The sequence below is a fragment of the Tinamus guttatus genome, unplaced genomic scaffold (genome assembly GCF_059628265.1).
Source record: "Tinamus guttatus ecotype Peru unplaced genomic scaffold, ASM5962826v1 Tinamus_guttatus_pri_ptg000716l, whole genome shotgun sequence".
Classification (NCBI taxonomy): domain Eukaryota; kingdom Metazoa; phylum Chordata; class Aves; order Tinamiformes; family Tinamidae; genus Tinamus; species Tinamus guttatus.
Window position 1 is genome coordinate 422,369 of NW_028289250.1, and position 17,067 is coordinate 439,435.

The 17,067-nt window shown below is 35.0% G+C and overlaps 1 protein-coding gene across 1 annotated transcript in view; it reads left to right on the forward strand.

Annotated features, from left to right (window-relative positions):
• Window positions 1-17,067, forward strand: part of SYNE1 (spectrin repeat containing nuclear envelope protein 1) — a 230,181-nt gene that overhangs the window by 26,913 nt on the left and 186,201 nt on the right. Inside the window, exons 9-19 of the mRNA XM_088537041.1 lie at window positions 1,692-1,799; window positions 2,547-2,684; window positions 3,850-4,014; window positions 7,022-7,134; window positions 7,681-7,849; window positions 10,852-10,948; window positions 11,570-11,772; window positions 12,922-13,086; window positions 14,497-14,649; window positions 15,094-15,237; window positions 15,662-15,835. Of these exons, the coding sequence (XP_088393167.1) occupies window positions 1,692-1,799; window positions 2,547-2,684; window positions 3,850-4,014; window positions 7,022-7,134; window positions 7,681-7,849; window positions 10,852-10,948; window positions 11,570-11,772; window positions 12,922-13,086; window positions 14,497-14,649; window positions 15,094-15,237; window positions 15,662-15,835 (1,629 nt within the window). The remainder of the gene's footprint in view (window positions 1-1,691; window positions 1,800-2,546; window positions 2,685-3,849; window positions 4,015-7,021; window positions 7,135-7,680; window positions 7,850-10,851; window positions 10,949-11,569; window positions 11,773-12,921; window positions 13,087-14,496; window positions 14,650-15,093; window positions 15,238-15,661; window positions 15,836-17,067) is intronic.

The following is a 17,067-nucleotide window of genomic DNA, read 5'->3' on the forward strand; positions in this document are numbered from 1 at the left end:
TCCATTAAGATGAATAGTTCAGTGTTACTTTTATGGTTCTGACTTCTAAATACTATTAGAGGTCTCAATCATCTTATTAAACTTCACACTCCTAATGCATGGAAAGCATTTAATGCAGACATTATTTTCCTGATAGCTTAGTAATTTAGGAATCATTTTATATGTTTTTCTTCTTCCTCTCATAAGGAAGTAATTCTTTCATCTCACACATACAGCTATCAAACCAGAATAGCATTACTTTTATTTTCCTTCTGTGTACCTAAATGATTTGACAATTTGGAAGGCTCATTACCTCATGCATTAACGAGATCCCAGCATTACAGAGCGCCGGAAAAGGGATGTGTCATACATGCCTTCTCCTTATTCTTGGGCACCTATTTTTAGTGAAAAGAAAAGAACTAAAGGGAACTTCAGGCTGTTCCAGTGCAGCTAATTTAATATAATATTGATATGGCTGTAACTATACAGCTAAGAATTTACCTGGCGATTAATCAAATATAAAAAATACATTTTCATGATCTCTTGTTCAAAATGACTAGCTACCACTGTTTTGATCAGAGGGTTAGTAGAAGAAGCAATAATGCTTCTTACTGGCAGGCCCTCCATTGAGCTGAAGGGACTGCAACCAGCAGTTCCAAGCTGTTAACATTGTTATGGGAAGTTATAGCTGACATATTAGAAACACTTTTCAAAGAACGGAACCGTGTTGACTTCCTTCCTAGATTAGGATCTTGTTAAAAGAAAAGAACTTTGTCTCTTAAAAGTGCACTCAGTGGCTAGCCTTTTTGACATAACATATGCTCCAGTTTTCCTGACCTCATGTAATGTTTGAAACTTAATGATTTATTTTAAGTAATTAACTCATGTGGTCTGGTATAGCAAATGCTGGTTGTGATAGATCCGACAGTCACTGATTTTTCAGAAATATGGCCTTGCTGGTTTCAAAGAGTAGCTTCCGATTATAGCCAGCATCTGGTTTATTGGTTGGAAATCTGAGACAAACACTTGCATCCCACAAAACCTTTCTGTTAATCTGCTAACCTTCTCATATAACATGCTTGCATACCTGAGATTTCCTGTTGGTATTTCTCTGTTGTTTACTGTTTGATCACTGAATCCTGAAGAGAACTTTGCAGCCTTGCAAAGAACTAGTGCCATGATAAAGTGGTAAGGCAAATTTTGAAGATACGCTCTTCTTCAAAGCCATACAATAGTGTGGAAGCAAAGGAAACCGGCTACTTTATACTTTACAGGTTTTTTGTTGTTGTTGTTGTTGTTGTTGTTGTTGTTTTCTCCTTGCTGAAACTTCCTCTGTGCGAAACTGGCAAAATAAAATACTTTCTCAATTCAATTACCTCTTACTCGAAATTCCCTCTAGATATATATGGAAGACAAGAATTATCTGTTGAGATATATTTAAATGACTGTGTTAACTTCAGAAGAGCACCTCAAGTGATAGCTCTGACACTACAGTGACCCAAATAGTTATTGTGTTTTCAACATATATAGATGTTAAATTCTTCCCTCAATCACAAGAAGTGCACAAAGATAAGTAATGAGAGAATTTGGCCCAGATGTTTCCACTGACTTTCACTACTACTAATGAACTTTACTTGCTGAAGTGATGTTGATTATATATGACACCTCTGTTAATAGGCTGCAATGCTTTTTGCATTTGTGCTAAAACACAGAAGGAAGATAGGCTGGTGCTGAGAGACCTAAAAGTGTGGGCAGAGCAGTTTGAAAGAGACTTAGCCCGTGCACAAGCGACAGAAACAAGCTTACAGGAGAAATATCAGGTAAGGAAGCAGAAAAACTTTATATGATAAGATGTCATTCCCATAGTTACATGTAATATGTGCCATATAATTTTATGCAGCCTGCACATATATAGTTTGACATACTGTAGCTTAAAGAAATAAGGTTACAAATTAGATTGCCCTTCATTTGTGGAGGAATTATAGTGTCAGCTCAAGCTTTGCTACTTAGAACTGTGCACAGATGGTTTGCCTAACACCAGTCTTTTTCTAGCAGCATGAAGAAGGGCTGTCCTAGTTAGAAGTGAGCATGTGTCTGTACAACCTTTCCAGATCCTGCATGATATAGTTCAGATGGTGAGGTATGACTGAAGGCTGGATGAGGTGACAGGTGGAGAGAACAGGGCTTAGAGGTTTGTTTTTAGCACGTTTCCCAAAGGTGAATATCTAAACCTTTCATAGAAATTTCTGCCAAAATTTTCTTCTGATGCTTGACTGCTCTCCTGTCCATCCCAAGCAGCATTTAACCTGTTTGCTGCATTATCTGACTGAAGAATTTGAAAATACCACCTATATTTTTCCTGGAGTCCTACTTATGTTTTCCAGGGAGTATTAAAGCGCTTTATTAAAATGCAATTCAAGGAAGGCTTTAAACATAGAAATTTACTGCTATTATTCTTTGTAGAATTAGAGGTTTTTTTTTATTCAGGATAAATTTCTAAAACGGGGCAATATGCCATAAATACTGTACAAATTCCTCCTTTGACTTTGTGTTTTTTTCTTTTCTAGTCATTTAAACATTTCAGAGTACAATATGAAATGAAAAGGAAACAATTTGAACTTGCAACTCAGTCATTACGGAAAGATGGTAAATTATCACTTGATCAAGCTATAGTGAAGCAAGCTTGGGACAGAGTTTCATCCAGGGTAAGTTAAAAATTAACATGCTGTCTGTTTTATATTAAATGTAGGGCTACTTTTTGAAGCCATTTAGGCACCTATTTTGTATTGATTGTTTAGTAATTAAGAACCTAAATACGGACCAACACTCTGGCAGTGTTGAATTATTTTCTGTTTGCTTTGAGAATATTTATTGTACTGTTGCTTTTAATAGTAATTGAAGCAAAGATTCAAACCATTGATTTTAAAAAACAGTACTATTCTCTTTCTAACAACAATATTACAATTATACAAACTAAATTGCTAAAGCCATCTGCAAAATTCTGTTGTATTTAACAACAAACTAAAGTTTATTTGTAACAAATACTAAAGCCTTAGGATAAAAATAAAGCTTTAATATTATTTTTAGTCTGATCTTGACAATAATAATAAAAGAATACTAGTATTCAGAACAGTAATTTTGCAATAATTAAGTGAAAAATCCCAAGTAAGTAATATTGGTCATCCTAACTGAAAAGTAAACAAGTCACTATGATTCAGTGTATCATCATAGAATTGTGTCATCATAGATGTATATTTAAGAAAAGAACTATTTAAGCATGTCAAAACTTCAAAATACTTTTATTTTTGTCATTTCTCATTTCCAAAACTATGTTTGCTGATAGGACGAGCCACTTTACTGCTATACTCTTGACTTCATAGTCCCTTGGGACTTGCATGCATTTTACATACATAAAGTATAATACAAAAAATTATGCAAGAGTGTAAAATAAGTGACATTGAACAGAAGGCAGTCTCATTTGTCTTACTGTGACTGTTAATTGATAGAGTACCAGATTTTTAGCTCGCCAGTTGGTCTAATTTATGCATGGTCAGTTGTGCAACTGGGTTATCCTTTTGGAAGGGAAAAAGTTAAATCAGGAAATCTTTATAAAGATTTTGTTGCCTATGACAATGCTATAATTTGCGAAGTAATGTCAAGTGATATAGCTAGATTTGCCTCAAATACATATATACATATATATATGTTTCAGCATAAAGTGTCTGGGATTTGTTCTTGTTTTTTTGTGGTTGCTTTTTTTTTTCTCTCCTTCAAGATGCTTGTCTGTACGTTTAAACAGGGACTGAAGTTCAATCCTGTTGACTTTTTTTTTTCTGCCCCCCCCCCCGCTTTTTTTTTTTTTCTTCCTAGCTACTTGATTGGCATGTACACCTTGATAAATCTCTTCCTGCGCCTTTGGGGACCATAGGTGCTTGGCTTTATAGAGTAGAGGCTACTCTGAGAGAAGAAATAACTATTCAGCAAGCTCACGAGGAGACAGCGAATATAATCCATCGGAAGCTTGAACAACTTAAGGTAGATCTAGAGGTGTTCATTCTATGCATTATGTTTTATTGATTGCAAAGTTTTAAATCAATCATGTTATACAAACAACTATTGCTGTTTGTGATTTGAAGGCTAGTTGTCTTCTGCTAGTCCCATTTGAGGTAAGTTTGCCTCATTTTGACAGCAGCTAAAGATTATGTGTCTTTGTTTCAGTGATAGCCTTAACTGTCATGTCTGTGTATCTTACAAGTGATGTTCAGACTTGTATTTGATTTTTCTCTGCTACTTCTCTCTGAAAATTTCATGCAGAGCTAGTAAGTTGGCTGCATAGTTTAACCACTTTATAAGAACTAGTTAGGTGAAGAGAGAAGGGGCAGGAGTAAGGAGAAAAAGGGAGAGAGAAAACTATTGAAAAAGAAAGAGAGAGAGAAAGGCAAAGAAGGTACTTAAGTGCACTGATATTCAATACTATTGATGCTTTAGGCAAGACTGGGGGAAAATAGAATGAAGTGAATTTTTACAGTATTGCAAATGACAAATTGCATGAAAAGTCCACTCAGCTGCAGTAAATGGAAAACTTTTCCAGGTGACTTTTAATAACTTTGCTGTTGCTCTTTGTTGAATCTAAGTTCTAATTTAAAGCCATACTGTGATTTTTGTGTGTGTGCATTTATGTAATATATTATGAGAAAGGTATAGACAGTAGTTGTTGATGAAAGGGATGATAGAAGAAACTGAGATAGAAAATAAAAAGGATGAAGGAAAAACTATGGTGTAGAGAAATTTTACAACTGTGGCAGTAAGACTTGTTTTATTTTGTTTCTCTATTAGCATTATCGTAAAACTTGATTGTAATCTATTGTTGCTTGTGGTTTGGATATGTGTTTTTTATTTTTAAAAAGTCATGCCATATAATGAAAAGCTGAAAAATGTCATGGTTATCTTGGAATAGTCAGAATGGACAAACAATATTTGCCGAAAGATGAGCTGAGTCTTTCTCCCTACTGTTACATACTGCAGTCAAGCGCTAGATAATTTTTTTTTTTTTTTAATACAATTTAACCAAAACAATAAAAGAGGAGGAAGTTGTTGTTATCTTTGAAGGTCAGTCTTCATAATGCTCAGTTTGATTAAGCTTAAACTTAAAACATCAAGATTTTCAGGACATAAAATCTGGTACTTGATTATAAAAAGCAAACCAATTGCTTTTTTGCGCTTATAATCACCATTGACTGTCTTTTAATACATTCGTAAGAAACAGAAAACTGTGTTTACTAAATCGTAATTTCTTTGCATCTCAAATGCTGTGGTCAGTGTGGGATTTTTGCTCCAACGAGTAAACTTTGGCATTGGTTGTTCTGTGCTATGTTCATTTTTCCAAGGGAATGGAAAAAGCTTCAACAGAAGTAGTATATATATCAGCTCCTGGAATTTGTAGTGATGAACCCTGATTGGATAGTACCAGCAATGCATTAGTACTGAAAAGAGTACTTTTCTATCAATATTTGGCAGGAAGTTGTTGGGATTTATTTGCTGTGTTGAGACAGTTTCATCACATTCTTTTTATCTTTGTTTCATCTGACAATGGGCTATATTATATTATGTAGCTTGTGGCCATTTTGCTGAGAATTCAGAATGTATCGGCTTACTTAGCCAAACCTTCAAAGCATTAGGTAAACAGTTAAGTTCATTTTAGTTAATATTGCCACCAAGATTGAGAAATTAAGGAAAATACCTACTTGTTCAGACTCATTTTGTGGAGCAGGATTTCACTTACAGAGTGTACTACATGAAAGTGTTCATGAGCTTCGTGATCATGTTGGGTGTTTTAAAACTGCTGTGCTTTATTTTGACTTAATTACACGTTAGGGACATTCTTCTTTGTATGGCATGGTTGCAAATGCAGCTACCCAAGATACTTGTTCCAAGTCTGTCCTTTATGGGAGAGAACATTAGTCTCAACATATCCTCAGGAAAGTTTTTCCCTATGGTAAAATGAGTGCATCACTCACAACTGAGGAAGTCTGGTTCCCTTCATAACAAAGTGTCTGTTGAAGCAGAAAACTGAGAAAAGATAGGCGGGTTGATGGGGATATAGGGAGGTTTTGGTGAGCCAAGCCATTAGAATTGCTACGGGTTTCTGCTGTGCAAGGGCTGCATGCGGCCTGTGAGGAGATCCTCGTTGAGCGCCTGGAACAGGGAGACCTCTCTGCTCCGCGCGCTCACCCAGGGGAGGGGGGATTCGTGTGACCCCCTGTGTCCCCCCAGATGTCCCCTGCTGTGTTTCCTCACAGTCTCTGGGGGACTTGGCCTTCTGTTGATACAGAAACCGGTTCAGAGGCTGTAGCCAGTCATTCATTTTAATAAGTAATCTCCAGGAAACCGTTTGAAGCAGTGTTGCCTAGTTACAGTCGCAATGTGCTCTGCTCCGAGGTTTTTGCTGGTGCAATTCTTATCGCAGGAACACAGGTTGGATACCACATTCTGCGTTCATTCGTGTAATGTATAGAAAGCAATCTTGAATCCCTTTGATGTTGACAGACTGAGAAGTTCACTAAATATTGAATTTGTATTTACATGAGAAGCTCCGGATCTTCTGCCTTTATGTAAAGAAGTAGTTTAGTCACAGAATGTTTGAATCAATACCTAATAAAGGTTAGTATCCATTAAAAAGATGTAAACAGTAAATTTAGCAAGATTGTACCGTTGTGATATTAGTGTATTTGCAGGCTGTATTTCAGGGATTATTTAAATACAGCTAAGAGTTCAGGTTTTGTTAAGTCTCTGCAGTATATGCATCCTCTGCTTTAAATTAGACACTGCTTCTGCAGAGCGTCTCGTAAGGGGATTCCCTATGTAAATGTTCAAGTGGCTGAAAATGCTTTTATAATATGCATAACCTTGCATGCAAATGTGACAGCATGATCAAATAGTTAACTATGTTGAGTCATCGGTGCAGCCTTAAAATTGTGCTTATTAGTTAGGTAGCCTGCTGTGAGCTTTCTCTCTCTCTCTCTCCCCCTTTAAATCGAATCAGGATCTGCTGAAAAACGTAGATGGTCACAAAAAGACATTCCATGAGATCCACCGGGCCAGGTCTGTTAACGGAGTGCCTGTTCCATCTGACCAATTAGAGGACATGGCAGAGAGGTAAGGCTTTTGATCTGAAATGAAAATCCTCGGTGAATGAAAGGGAACCTGTTCGCGTAGAATGTGTTCATGTAGAAATCACTGTCTAATTATGTTTCACGCTAGCAAGCATGAAAAAAAATTAGAAGGATCCCCTTGACCCTACAAATATAAATAAAAATTTGTTGTATATCATGATATGTTAAAGATTAGAGAGTCAGCCTAAACTGTAGGTTTTGGAAAGTGATACTTTTTTACATTGTTCCTGATATTACTTGCTCCTGGGCAAGTGTTATGTAACAACACTTCAGATGCATGTAAAAGAAAAATAAAAATGACTTTGCAAAACTTAGTAATATGTAAATTGATATTTTCTGTGAATAAACAACAGTAATTCGTTAATGCTACTAAAGAGCAGCCATCAGAATTATCATCATGCAAAATTAAATATATTTTAGAATGAGAGGTTCAAAGATTAGAAAAATATCTCACCCATAACTAGAGCTTCCAGTTTCTTCTACAAAAAGAGTATTGCTGTGTTTTACTACTGTGTGATTCATTTTTTAGGTTTAATTTTGTTGCCTCTTCATCTGATCTCCATCTGTTGAAAATGGAGTTTCTGGAACTGAAATACCGTCTACTGTCACTCTTAGTCCTTGCTGAATCAAAACTAAAATCGTGGATTATCAAATATGGAAGACGAGAGTCAGTAGAACTACTTCTTCAAAATTATATTGTAAGTTGGGTTTGTCTTTTTTTTTTTTTTAAATATTCACACTTAAGATGATGGAAAATGAGTAAATAAAAAGTAGGAATAGAAATGACACTTGCCAGTTAACAACTTAATGACTGAGTTCCTAAGGTACATCTTTTGAGTGGTGAATGTACCTTCTGTATGGAAGAACCTTAATTAGAAAGCTAAAAGTGAAAAAGATGCTCTTTGCACCATTTCTTCTACCACAGAAATAATGTCCCAGTTGCTAACTGTCTGAATACTGACATACGGAGCATACCTGGAGGCTCTGAATCCAAGAAGTTCATTTCCTCTTCTTTTACATCAGTATAGGTGTCCTTTATGGTGCTAATACACAGTGCAGTATGTAGACAGAGGAGATTTTTGGGGTGCGATCTCCCACAAAACAAAAAGTTCTCCAATTGTGTGAAAAAGTTATGCTGCATCTGTATATTTATTGAATAAAATATATTGCCAAAAGAATAATTTTATACTTTTAAGGATATTTTTCCCCTCCTGTTCAGCATTAGAATATTAAATCCAATACTTTTTTCCATTTTGGATAGTTCCAGCTCTGCATCATCTCTATATCTCTTTAAGAACCAGAGGCTATTGACTGACAAATGCTCATTGATACTTCTCCTTTTAGTCTCATCCTGTTGTATCTTGTTAAATCCATTCTTGCAGTGGCAAGTGCCTGGCAGAATGGCACCAGTGCTGTGTTTTTGTACTGGGCCATGAGTGGAGGGATGTTTTCAAAAGCAGGGCTAAGCTTAACATTTCCCTTCCCCCTAATCCTTAGGAGAAAGAAGTGCACAGGAGAATTCAATTTGAAAAGAATTCATGCCCTACTTAGAGCCAGGACACTCGGTAGAGAAAACTAGTGATGGCCCAATAGCCTGTTGCTTCTTAATGCTATGGAAGCAAACTCAGTAAAGCTCCCTTGCAAAGTGAAGATTGAAGACATGCTTATGTTTTTCCCTTTCTGATTTAAGAGAGTCATAAAAATTCAGATACTCTGGACAAGCGCTGCAAATTCCAGTGGTCGTTTAAAACAACACTCTTCTCTAGACTGATATGCAATAATTAGGAATTAGGTATATTCTATAACATTGCCTTTAAGAGTACTAAAATGTGACAAGAAAAAATATTTGAAGGAATGGATAGCTTGGATTTTGGCTTATTATTTTATAACACATTCTTATTTGTTCCTTTATGCGTTTTAGCTTATAAAGGAAAGTGGTGCTTTGCTACTGTATCCCATCATTTTTCAGTAGCTTGTCGTACGTCAGAAGTAAAGGTGGTCATAGACTGTACACCAACAATCTGAAGATTATATAGTATCAGAATGTCAACTTCAGTGGAAATATTAAGACACTGGAGTATCGTCATCTATGTATTTTAACACAAAGTCATTCTTTAGCATTGCACTGCTAACACTTTTTCCCCTTTTTTAATGCTATATGTGTTTGGAAAAAACAGAATATTTTCTTTAATGCATCTTGTCAACTAAGGTATTATTACTCAGTAAAGTGATTATAGTCTATTTAGTTTTAGAAAATATTTCTAAGAAGTGCTCTTAGATTCAGTACGGTATAAGTAGTTTGGTATAGTTTCTTGGCTTCTCTAATGAAGTGTTTTCAAATAAAACAGAATAAAATGTGTTGGGGGTTTGGCAAAAGTGATAAGTCAGGAGTTTATTGCATAATTCGTGGTAATGCATGTGATTTTGTATATTTTATGGAATAGTCTCTTTTAACAAAGAGCAGAGAATACTTCTGATTCTCCTTGCCTTGTAATTTATGTGCTTATAACTACATTTTTAAATTATGCAGTATGTAACTAGGTAAAAGGTTTTTAAATGAGAGTTGTATATGTATATCTATATATTGACTGGTGGAAAGGTTTTAAAGCTTTTTCATGCTTTTTCATCTGGGTTGATGAATAGAGTTTCATTCTTCTCTGCCAAGGACATTGAATTTTGGCTTTATATGGAACTCTGCTATATGGTGCTAGTGCTAGTATATGCTGGTGTATGTAGCAGGGCATTCCAAATCTTGTGTAGGCATACCTGGCATCTCCTCATCTTACATTTCTAAGACTGTAACTAGGGTGATATGAGCTGTAGCATAGCATGTAAAACCATTCCAAAGCTTCACATGAGTAAACAAAGGAAGAAAATTTGTGTGTGTGAGTGTGTGTGTTATATCAGCCTTTATAGCTGTGATAATGCAAGAGATCCGGTAATAATATCCTTGCATAATACAGACATGTAATATTAATGTAATTAATATTTCTGAAAGGCCATAAAAACAAGAGTAGTCTTGTTTTTATAAGGTAGGTAAAGTAGCATAATTTTGTGATGAAATATTTCCATATAAGTTATTCATCACACTGAAACACATTACATAGCTAAAATATCTCTCCTGATGGAAAAACACTCTCTCACACTTTAAAAAGCAGTATCTCTTTGTGCAGTGTTTCCTTAATGTTATTTTCACCATTTTCAAAAAAGATAAACTGAAGGATAGTCAAATGTATTTCATCTCATGATCTGAAATCTGCCTTTGCAAAAAAACAATTTTTAAATCTTAGGTGGTTTTGAATTTTGTGGTGACATTCTACAGAGGAGAAAACTTCTTATTAAAATGATGCCAATTTGCTTTCAGTGCAGGAATAATTTCCTTTGAATAACCTCTACATTAGTAGTTTGGTTTATGCACATTACATTCAAGTTATCATACACTATGAATTCTAGCAAGACCAGGCAACCAGCAGACTGCCTCAGAGGAAGTTAAATATTCTTTTGCTGTGCAAAGCAAATAAACAGAGTTTGTGAGTGGAGACTGTGCTCTACCATTAATTTGAAAAGGTGAAATACTGTTCTATAAGTGAATGGAGCAATTAGTGAAGAATATCCTAACTATCATGATGCACCTTAATTTTAGTCATATTTTAGTGTTATTCTTAGTTGAATTTTCTGCATTATTTTTTCTTCTTTTCAGTCTGTTATTGAAAACAGTAAATTCTTTGAGCAGTATGAAGTTACATATCAAATCTTGAAGAAAGCAGCTGAAATGTATGCCAAAGCAAGTGGCTCAGGTAAATACCTGTGTTTCTATTGCCAAGAAGACACAATTTTAATATCTTTAGACATAAATATCCCCTAAAAATATCTAATCTGTTTCATCCCTGCAGTACACCTCAAAAGCAACTGTGGTCACCAGAGGGATGACCCCTTTGATAGCAATTTTTCATTATCTCTAGCATGAGACTAGCTGGTGCAGAACAGCTTGCCTTCCTTACAGCTTGGTTATAAAATCAACATAAAGGTGATCAGAATTTCAGTGATATTAAATGCAAGCACAGTATGTGTTTCTATATTATACAATATAATATTCTCTGCTTTTAAGGATGCTTTCTCTCTTTCTTCTGCTGTAAGTGAACGTCCCACTGAGTATGCAATGTGACTGTATTAATGTTGCACTTTTTATGTACTTATCCTTAGTGTTTAGAACACAGGTTCAATTTCTCAGTAATAATTTTGTGCTAAAATTAGCCTGTGAGATGAACATATGTGTATAAACACCTACAGAAATAGATGTTTTAGTAAATTGTAATTCCCTAATGGGAATGGATAAGCATAGCATACAATGAAGCTTTACAAAAAAAAAAAAAAAAGGAACCTAAACAATCAATATGTCATCTTCGTTTGTATCTCAGTAGAAGAAGTTGAGAATGTGATGAAATTCATGAACGAAACATCAGTGCAATGGAGGAACCTCTCAGTAGAGGTGAGAAGCGTAAGAAGCATGTTGGAAGAGGTAATTGCCAATTGGGACAGATACAGCAGCACTGTTGCAGGTCTGCAGGCCTGGCTGGAGGATGCTGAAAAAATGCTGAATCAGCCCGAACAATCAAAAAAGGTATGGAATAAAAGCATCTATTTCTGGTATTTTGTGAATTAAGAAATATGAGATGTATTTGGCATTTTGCTTTCTTTTGCAAAATGTCATAGGAGAGGGTGAGGGCTCAGGGTGAGGTTTTTGAGTATTTATCCACTGACTGGATATCCTTGAATCCTTGTCTCAGTACTCAATATTTTTCAGTTTCTGGCACACTGTCAGCATTCTTATTAGGTGTTTAAAAGTTTGCATATGTACAAATGAACAAATATTTTTGTATATACAGGCAAAGAAGGAAAATGTCATCTGTGAGAACATGTTTAGAGGCATCTTTGCCATGAACGTAAGACAGCAGCATTGCTCATTGTGTTTTTACATACTCCACTAAAAACAAAGGCAAATACAACTCTTAACAGCAAACTGCATAGTCATGTGCTATGTACAAAGACATCTGAAAACTACTTTTCCATTGTTTTTTCACCATATGGATGACAGCATTCAATATAAATTTTCTTCACAAGTCATTGTCCATATGTGTTGAGTTATATTTGATGGACAAGTAATTAACCTGTAAATTCCCCTGGAGTTTTAGAAGTGTTTCAGAGAGTTTGTTTTGAAGATCCGCAATCATAAAAATAATTTTGTTACTGCATTATGTTCTAGTATTAGAATACTGAAGCAGTAAGACTCACATTTTTGAAACTTCAGTAATGACCTCGACCGACCTGAATGTGATAGCTGCCACTTTGGGACTGGACAACAGTAGAAAATTCTCTGATTTGCATAGATGAACAAGATGTCAAACTGATATCAGCTCAGGAAACACCATTTTATGTTACGTGATAAAGCAATATAATTTGGGGGGAGGACTGAGGAAAATTTGATGATTTGAGTTGATGCAGGAGAATACCCTTTTAAAATAAAAGTAAACATATAAAAAGGATTCAGTAGTCGAGCTATCCGTCTTGCTCACTAATAAAAACTTTTGATATTTAAAATATGCTAATCTGATCTGCTCTGATATATCCAGTATACCCAGTATGAAGTTTCAGAGGATAACTATTTGAAGAGTTTTATCAAGCCTTTATTAGCCAGCAACTAATTGTAATGTCATGATATAAGCTGCTTTTTGTAAAGACTTAGGAAAAGTGGTGTCATTTTGTTTTTCAGGATTTCTTTCGGCATTTACCTCACTGGATCCAACAGCATACAGCCATGAATGATGCTGGTAATTTCCTAATTGAAACGTGTGATGAGACCATTTCAAGGGACCTTAAGCAGCAACTTCTGTTACTAAATGGAAGATGGAGAGAATTGTTTATGGAAGTTAAGCAAGTATGTGTCTTAGCTTTTATTGCTTTTTAAACAGTTTCTTTGCCATCTCTTTGCAAGCAAGACCAGCCAAGATTTGCCCTGTTAACAGGATTAGGGGGCAGCTTACTAAGGTACCTAACTGTTCATAACTGTTTGAATTAGAAATCAGTCATCGACAGCAGTCTTTTATTATTGGCTATTTTTGCCTTTTTTTTCTTTTTTTACCTTTTGATAATATGGATTTTTTTTTGACGTTCTCACTAGTATAACCAGTAGTTCTTTATAGCTGCCTATCTTAAGCCAGAGAATATTGCTAATGCATGTCCTTAATGATCTTTTTGAACGTGATTGTCTTAAATAGCTATTTTTAACATAAGCTGTACAAAGCCAAGTGGTGAAAGTGATGCTGTTTAATGAATGTTACACTCAGTAACTGTACTGAAACAGCATGTATAGTGCTTAGTTAATTACAAAGAAAAATTGTCTGACACTACTTGTATTGCTTCTACTTCTTTACCTTTAGGAGGTCAACTGAATGAAAAAAAATGTATATTTTTATATGCTCCTTAGAAAGTCAAGAGTGGATGTAAAATAAAACTATGCAAAAGTATTTCACTTCTGATAAACACATCAGGAAAAGATATTTGCTGGAGTCGTTGTATATCTAATGGTAGTTTCTCATGTCAATGACTTCAAAAAAGTAGTTGTGTATTTGAAGATGCTGAACCATTTTTACCTACCGGCACGATTATTTCAATCTTAGTTAAGAAGTTGCATAGAAAACCAATGATTGTTCCTTTTTTAAAAAAAATTATTTTTAACTTTTGTAAATTATTCCTTAGAATATTCTGAAGCTTTATTTGCTCATATTATTTAGGGTGATTCACCATGGAACCGGTAATGCCCAGAATACAAATGCCCTATTTTGCAGCTTTTGTCAATGACCTTTTTGTCATTTCCTCATATAGCTCCTCTCTTCCTTCTACCATGTCCTGGGTTCTCCCTCTTTTCAACTAGTAGTTCTTTTTCTTACGTTTCCCTTTTCCTTCAGCTTTTCTGGACTTCCGTATTCTTTTCTTCGATACATTTTCAAAATTGATACTCTAAGTGATTAGAAATGAATTGGCATGTTGATTCCAGGTTAGAAACAAATGAAAGCTGGGATTCCAAGAATGGTCCAGACCTTAAAGAATGTTTAAAATTTGTTCCGTGAATGAACTGTAGGAAGTGATTTTTTTTTTTCCTTTTCAATATCAGTATGACTAAAAATAATGCAGACCTTTAGTTTATTTTATATTTTATTTATTGTTTTTTTTTCTCGCAAGCAGTTGTTGTGAAGATATATTAATTGTCTAAGGAATTGTGTAATTGTCACATTTCTCATTTTGGTGTTTGTTTTTGCTTGTTTGATTTTGTTTTGCATTTTCTTAGTATGCTCGGGCAGACGAACTGGACAAAATGAGGAAGGAATACATGGATGGTGTTGCCCATTTGACAGCTTTTGTTGAAGAAAGCAATAGAAAATTTTCAGTGCCTGTAGAAGTGTCCTTTTTAGATGTTAAGTTGTTTGTACAAGATTTAGAAGTAAGTTTGTTTCTTCCATTCCTTTCCTTTCCCTTCATAAGAGAGAAATATTCAACTGTTCAATTTTAAGGGAAGATTATAAGATTATTTTGCATATGTTTCCATTGTTGCTATTTTTATACCTTTTATATATAGTTTTTTGCTTTAGCTAATGTAAATGACTGCATTCTGCGAATGACGTTTCTAGAGCTACTGTCCCACTGGATATTTCTTTTTGTATAGTTTCAGATCACATTAAGTAACTATGGCAGAAAATACATATGCATAAATATGCATAAATGGGGAGAGATGCATATATTTAGCAAATGCAAAATGCTTTTGGAACCTGGTCTGGTCTTCACTGAAGTCAGGGATGGAAAATGAAAATTAGGTTATATATCTTTAGAATAGAGTCTCACAAATTCAAAATGATGTTGAAATATTTGCTTAAAATATTTGTTTCAGAACATTAAACAGAAATTGCCTGTGATGGAAGCTCAGTACAAAATGATTACAAGGACAGCGCAGCTTGTTACAAAGGAAGTTTCCCAAGAAGAAATAAATGAAATGCTTGCAACTTTGACAAGGATCAAAGAGCAGCTGAGCAAGGTTGCAGAATAACATTTTTCCTACACATCTCTGACTCTTTCACTGCTAAATAAAGTTAGAATTTAGCTGGAAACATATATATACATGGCTTGTAAGATCCAAACAGAGAGGGCTTAATAAAATAATGCCTTTGCCTGAATTAACTCTAATAAGGTAGGCTTATATAAGAAGCTTCCCCACTATATATGTTCATTTGAGATAATATATGATTATAGTAACTGGATAGAATTTAAGATGAGGAAAGTATTGCTGCTTTTAGATTTTACCTTGCTTAAATTTAATATTCTTTTCTTGAGAAATATTATAGGACTAGGATTGATATAAAGAATGGGCAGAAAGTATGTAAAACCTTATTCAGAGAAACCTGCTGTTTATTGCATTTTACTACTTTTAAATAGTTGTTTTTCTTTCAAATGGCCAAAAGGTTAAGGAGTACTGTGGTGCCCTCCTGTATGAATGCCAGCATCTGCTGCCTCCTCTGGAAGAACAGGAGAAACAAATCACACAGTTTTATGAATCTCTTGAAAAAGTGAATGAAATAATCTCTATCCTGGATCCTGAAGCACAACCTACAGCTGTTCTTAAGCAAAAAGCCCAGGTAAGTTTAGAAAACATCTTGCAATGTTCTTCAGAAGATGGCTTTCTGAAATATGCTCCTGAAGCAAGATGGCTTTGAAAAGGCTGGCATTTAAAAAAGAAACAAAAACAAAACAAAACATTCCACATCAGTGCATTATACTGGAGCTTTAACATTTTACTTGTGCAGAAAAAGATCATCCTGATGGAACTTGGAACCAGTCAGGAGAACCCACCTTTAAAAACAAGAGAAAATACGAGGATTTGGTGTTTTATCGTACATGTTCTAGTTTTCATTTGTGTGTGCAGTATGTAGTCTAGCAATACGTCCTCAAAAATTATGCATACTTTCTCTTAGAGTTTCTATAGGTTTTGAAGGATAATATAATTAAATGGATTTTTCAATGGGAAGCCATTTGAAGAACATTGTTAGAAAAATTAATTAAAAAAATAATTGGAGCTAATGCATTTAATTAGCATAAATGGGCGAGGGGCAACAACCCAATATAAACTACTCCAAACTTATGAAGACTGAAAATTGACTCAATTCAGCTAGAAGGGTCTTGTTCTTCTGTGTGATTTCGAACTCAATTCTTCTTGGAGGGAAAATATGGTCTGGTGAGTTTGACTGTTCAATCAAGCCAGACTGGTTACCTTCCCAAGATAATCTTCTCTTTATAAATGCCAGCCGATTCACATGTCCGCTCCACAGGTTACGGAGTTTTTCATCAGAGTGCTCCTTTCCTATGTTCCTGACAATTGCCTTGCCCCAGACTCTCATAGTAAAACTGCATGTTCCTTCCACGTGGATCTGGTAACCAAAGATCTGAAATCTCCCCAGTTATTTGGCAAGCGCTGACTTCTGCTGGATCTGTCTAGTAAATAGATTTGTTTGGTGGAATGCAGTGTTTCTTCAATAGCAAAGCAATTCCCTCAGGACTGGACTTCAAGAATCTTTTTCCAGGCTGTGCAAATGTATGACATATGGATATTACTCCTTTTCTCTTTTTTTTTTTCTCATTTTTATAAGTATAATTCTTATTAAAGTTGAAATTCATGTTGTTTATTATTTAAATGTAATTTGTAAGAACTCTAAAATTCTAATAGCTCACCTGAAAGGTTAGCATACTGAAAAGCAAGGAAGTTTAACGCCTTAACCAGCTACTGAGAGTAGTTGTTCTTGCATCTCTTTCTACTGCTACTTACAATTATGCAATATAGGCATTTCATAAAAATTAAATCACAGAATTATGT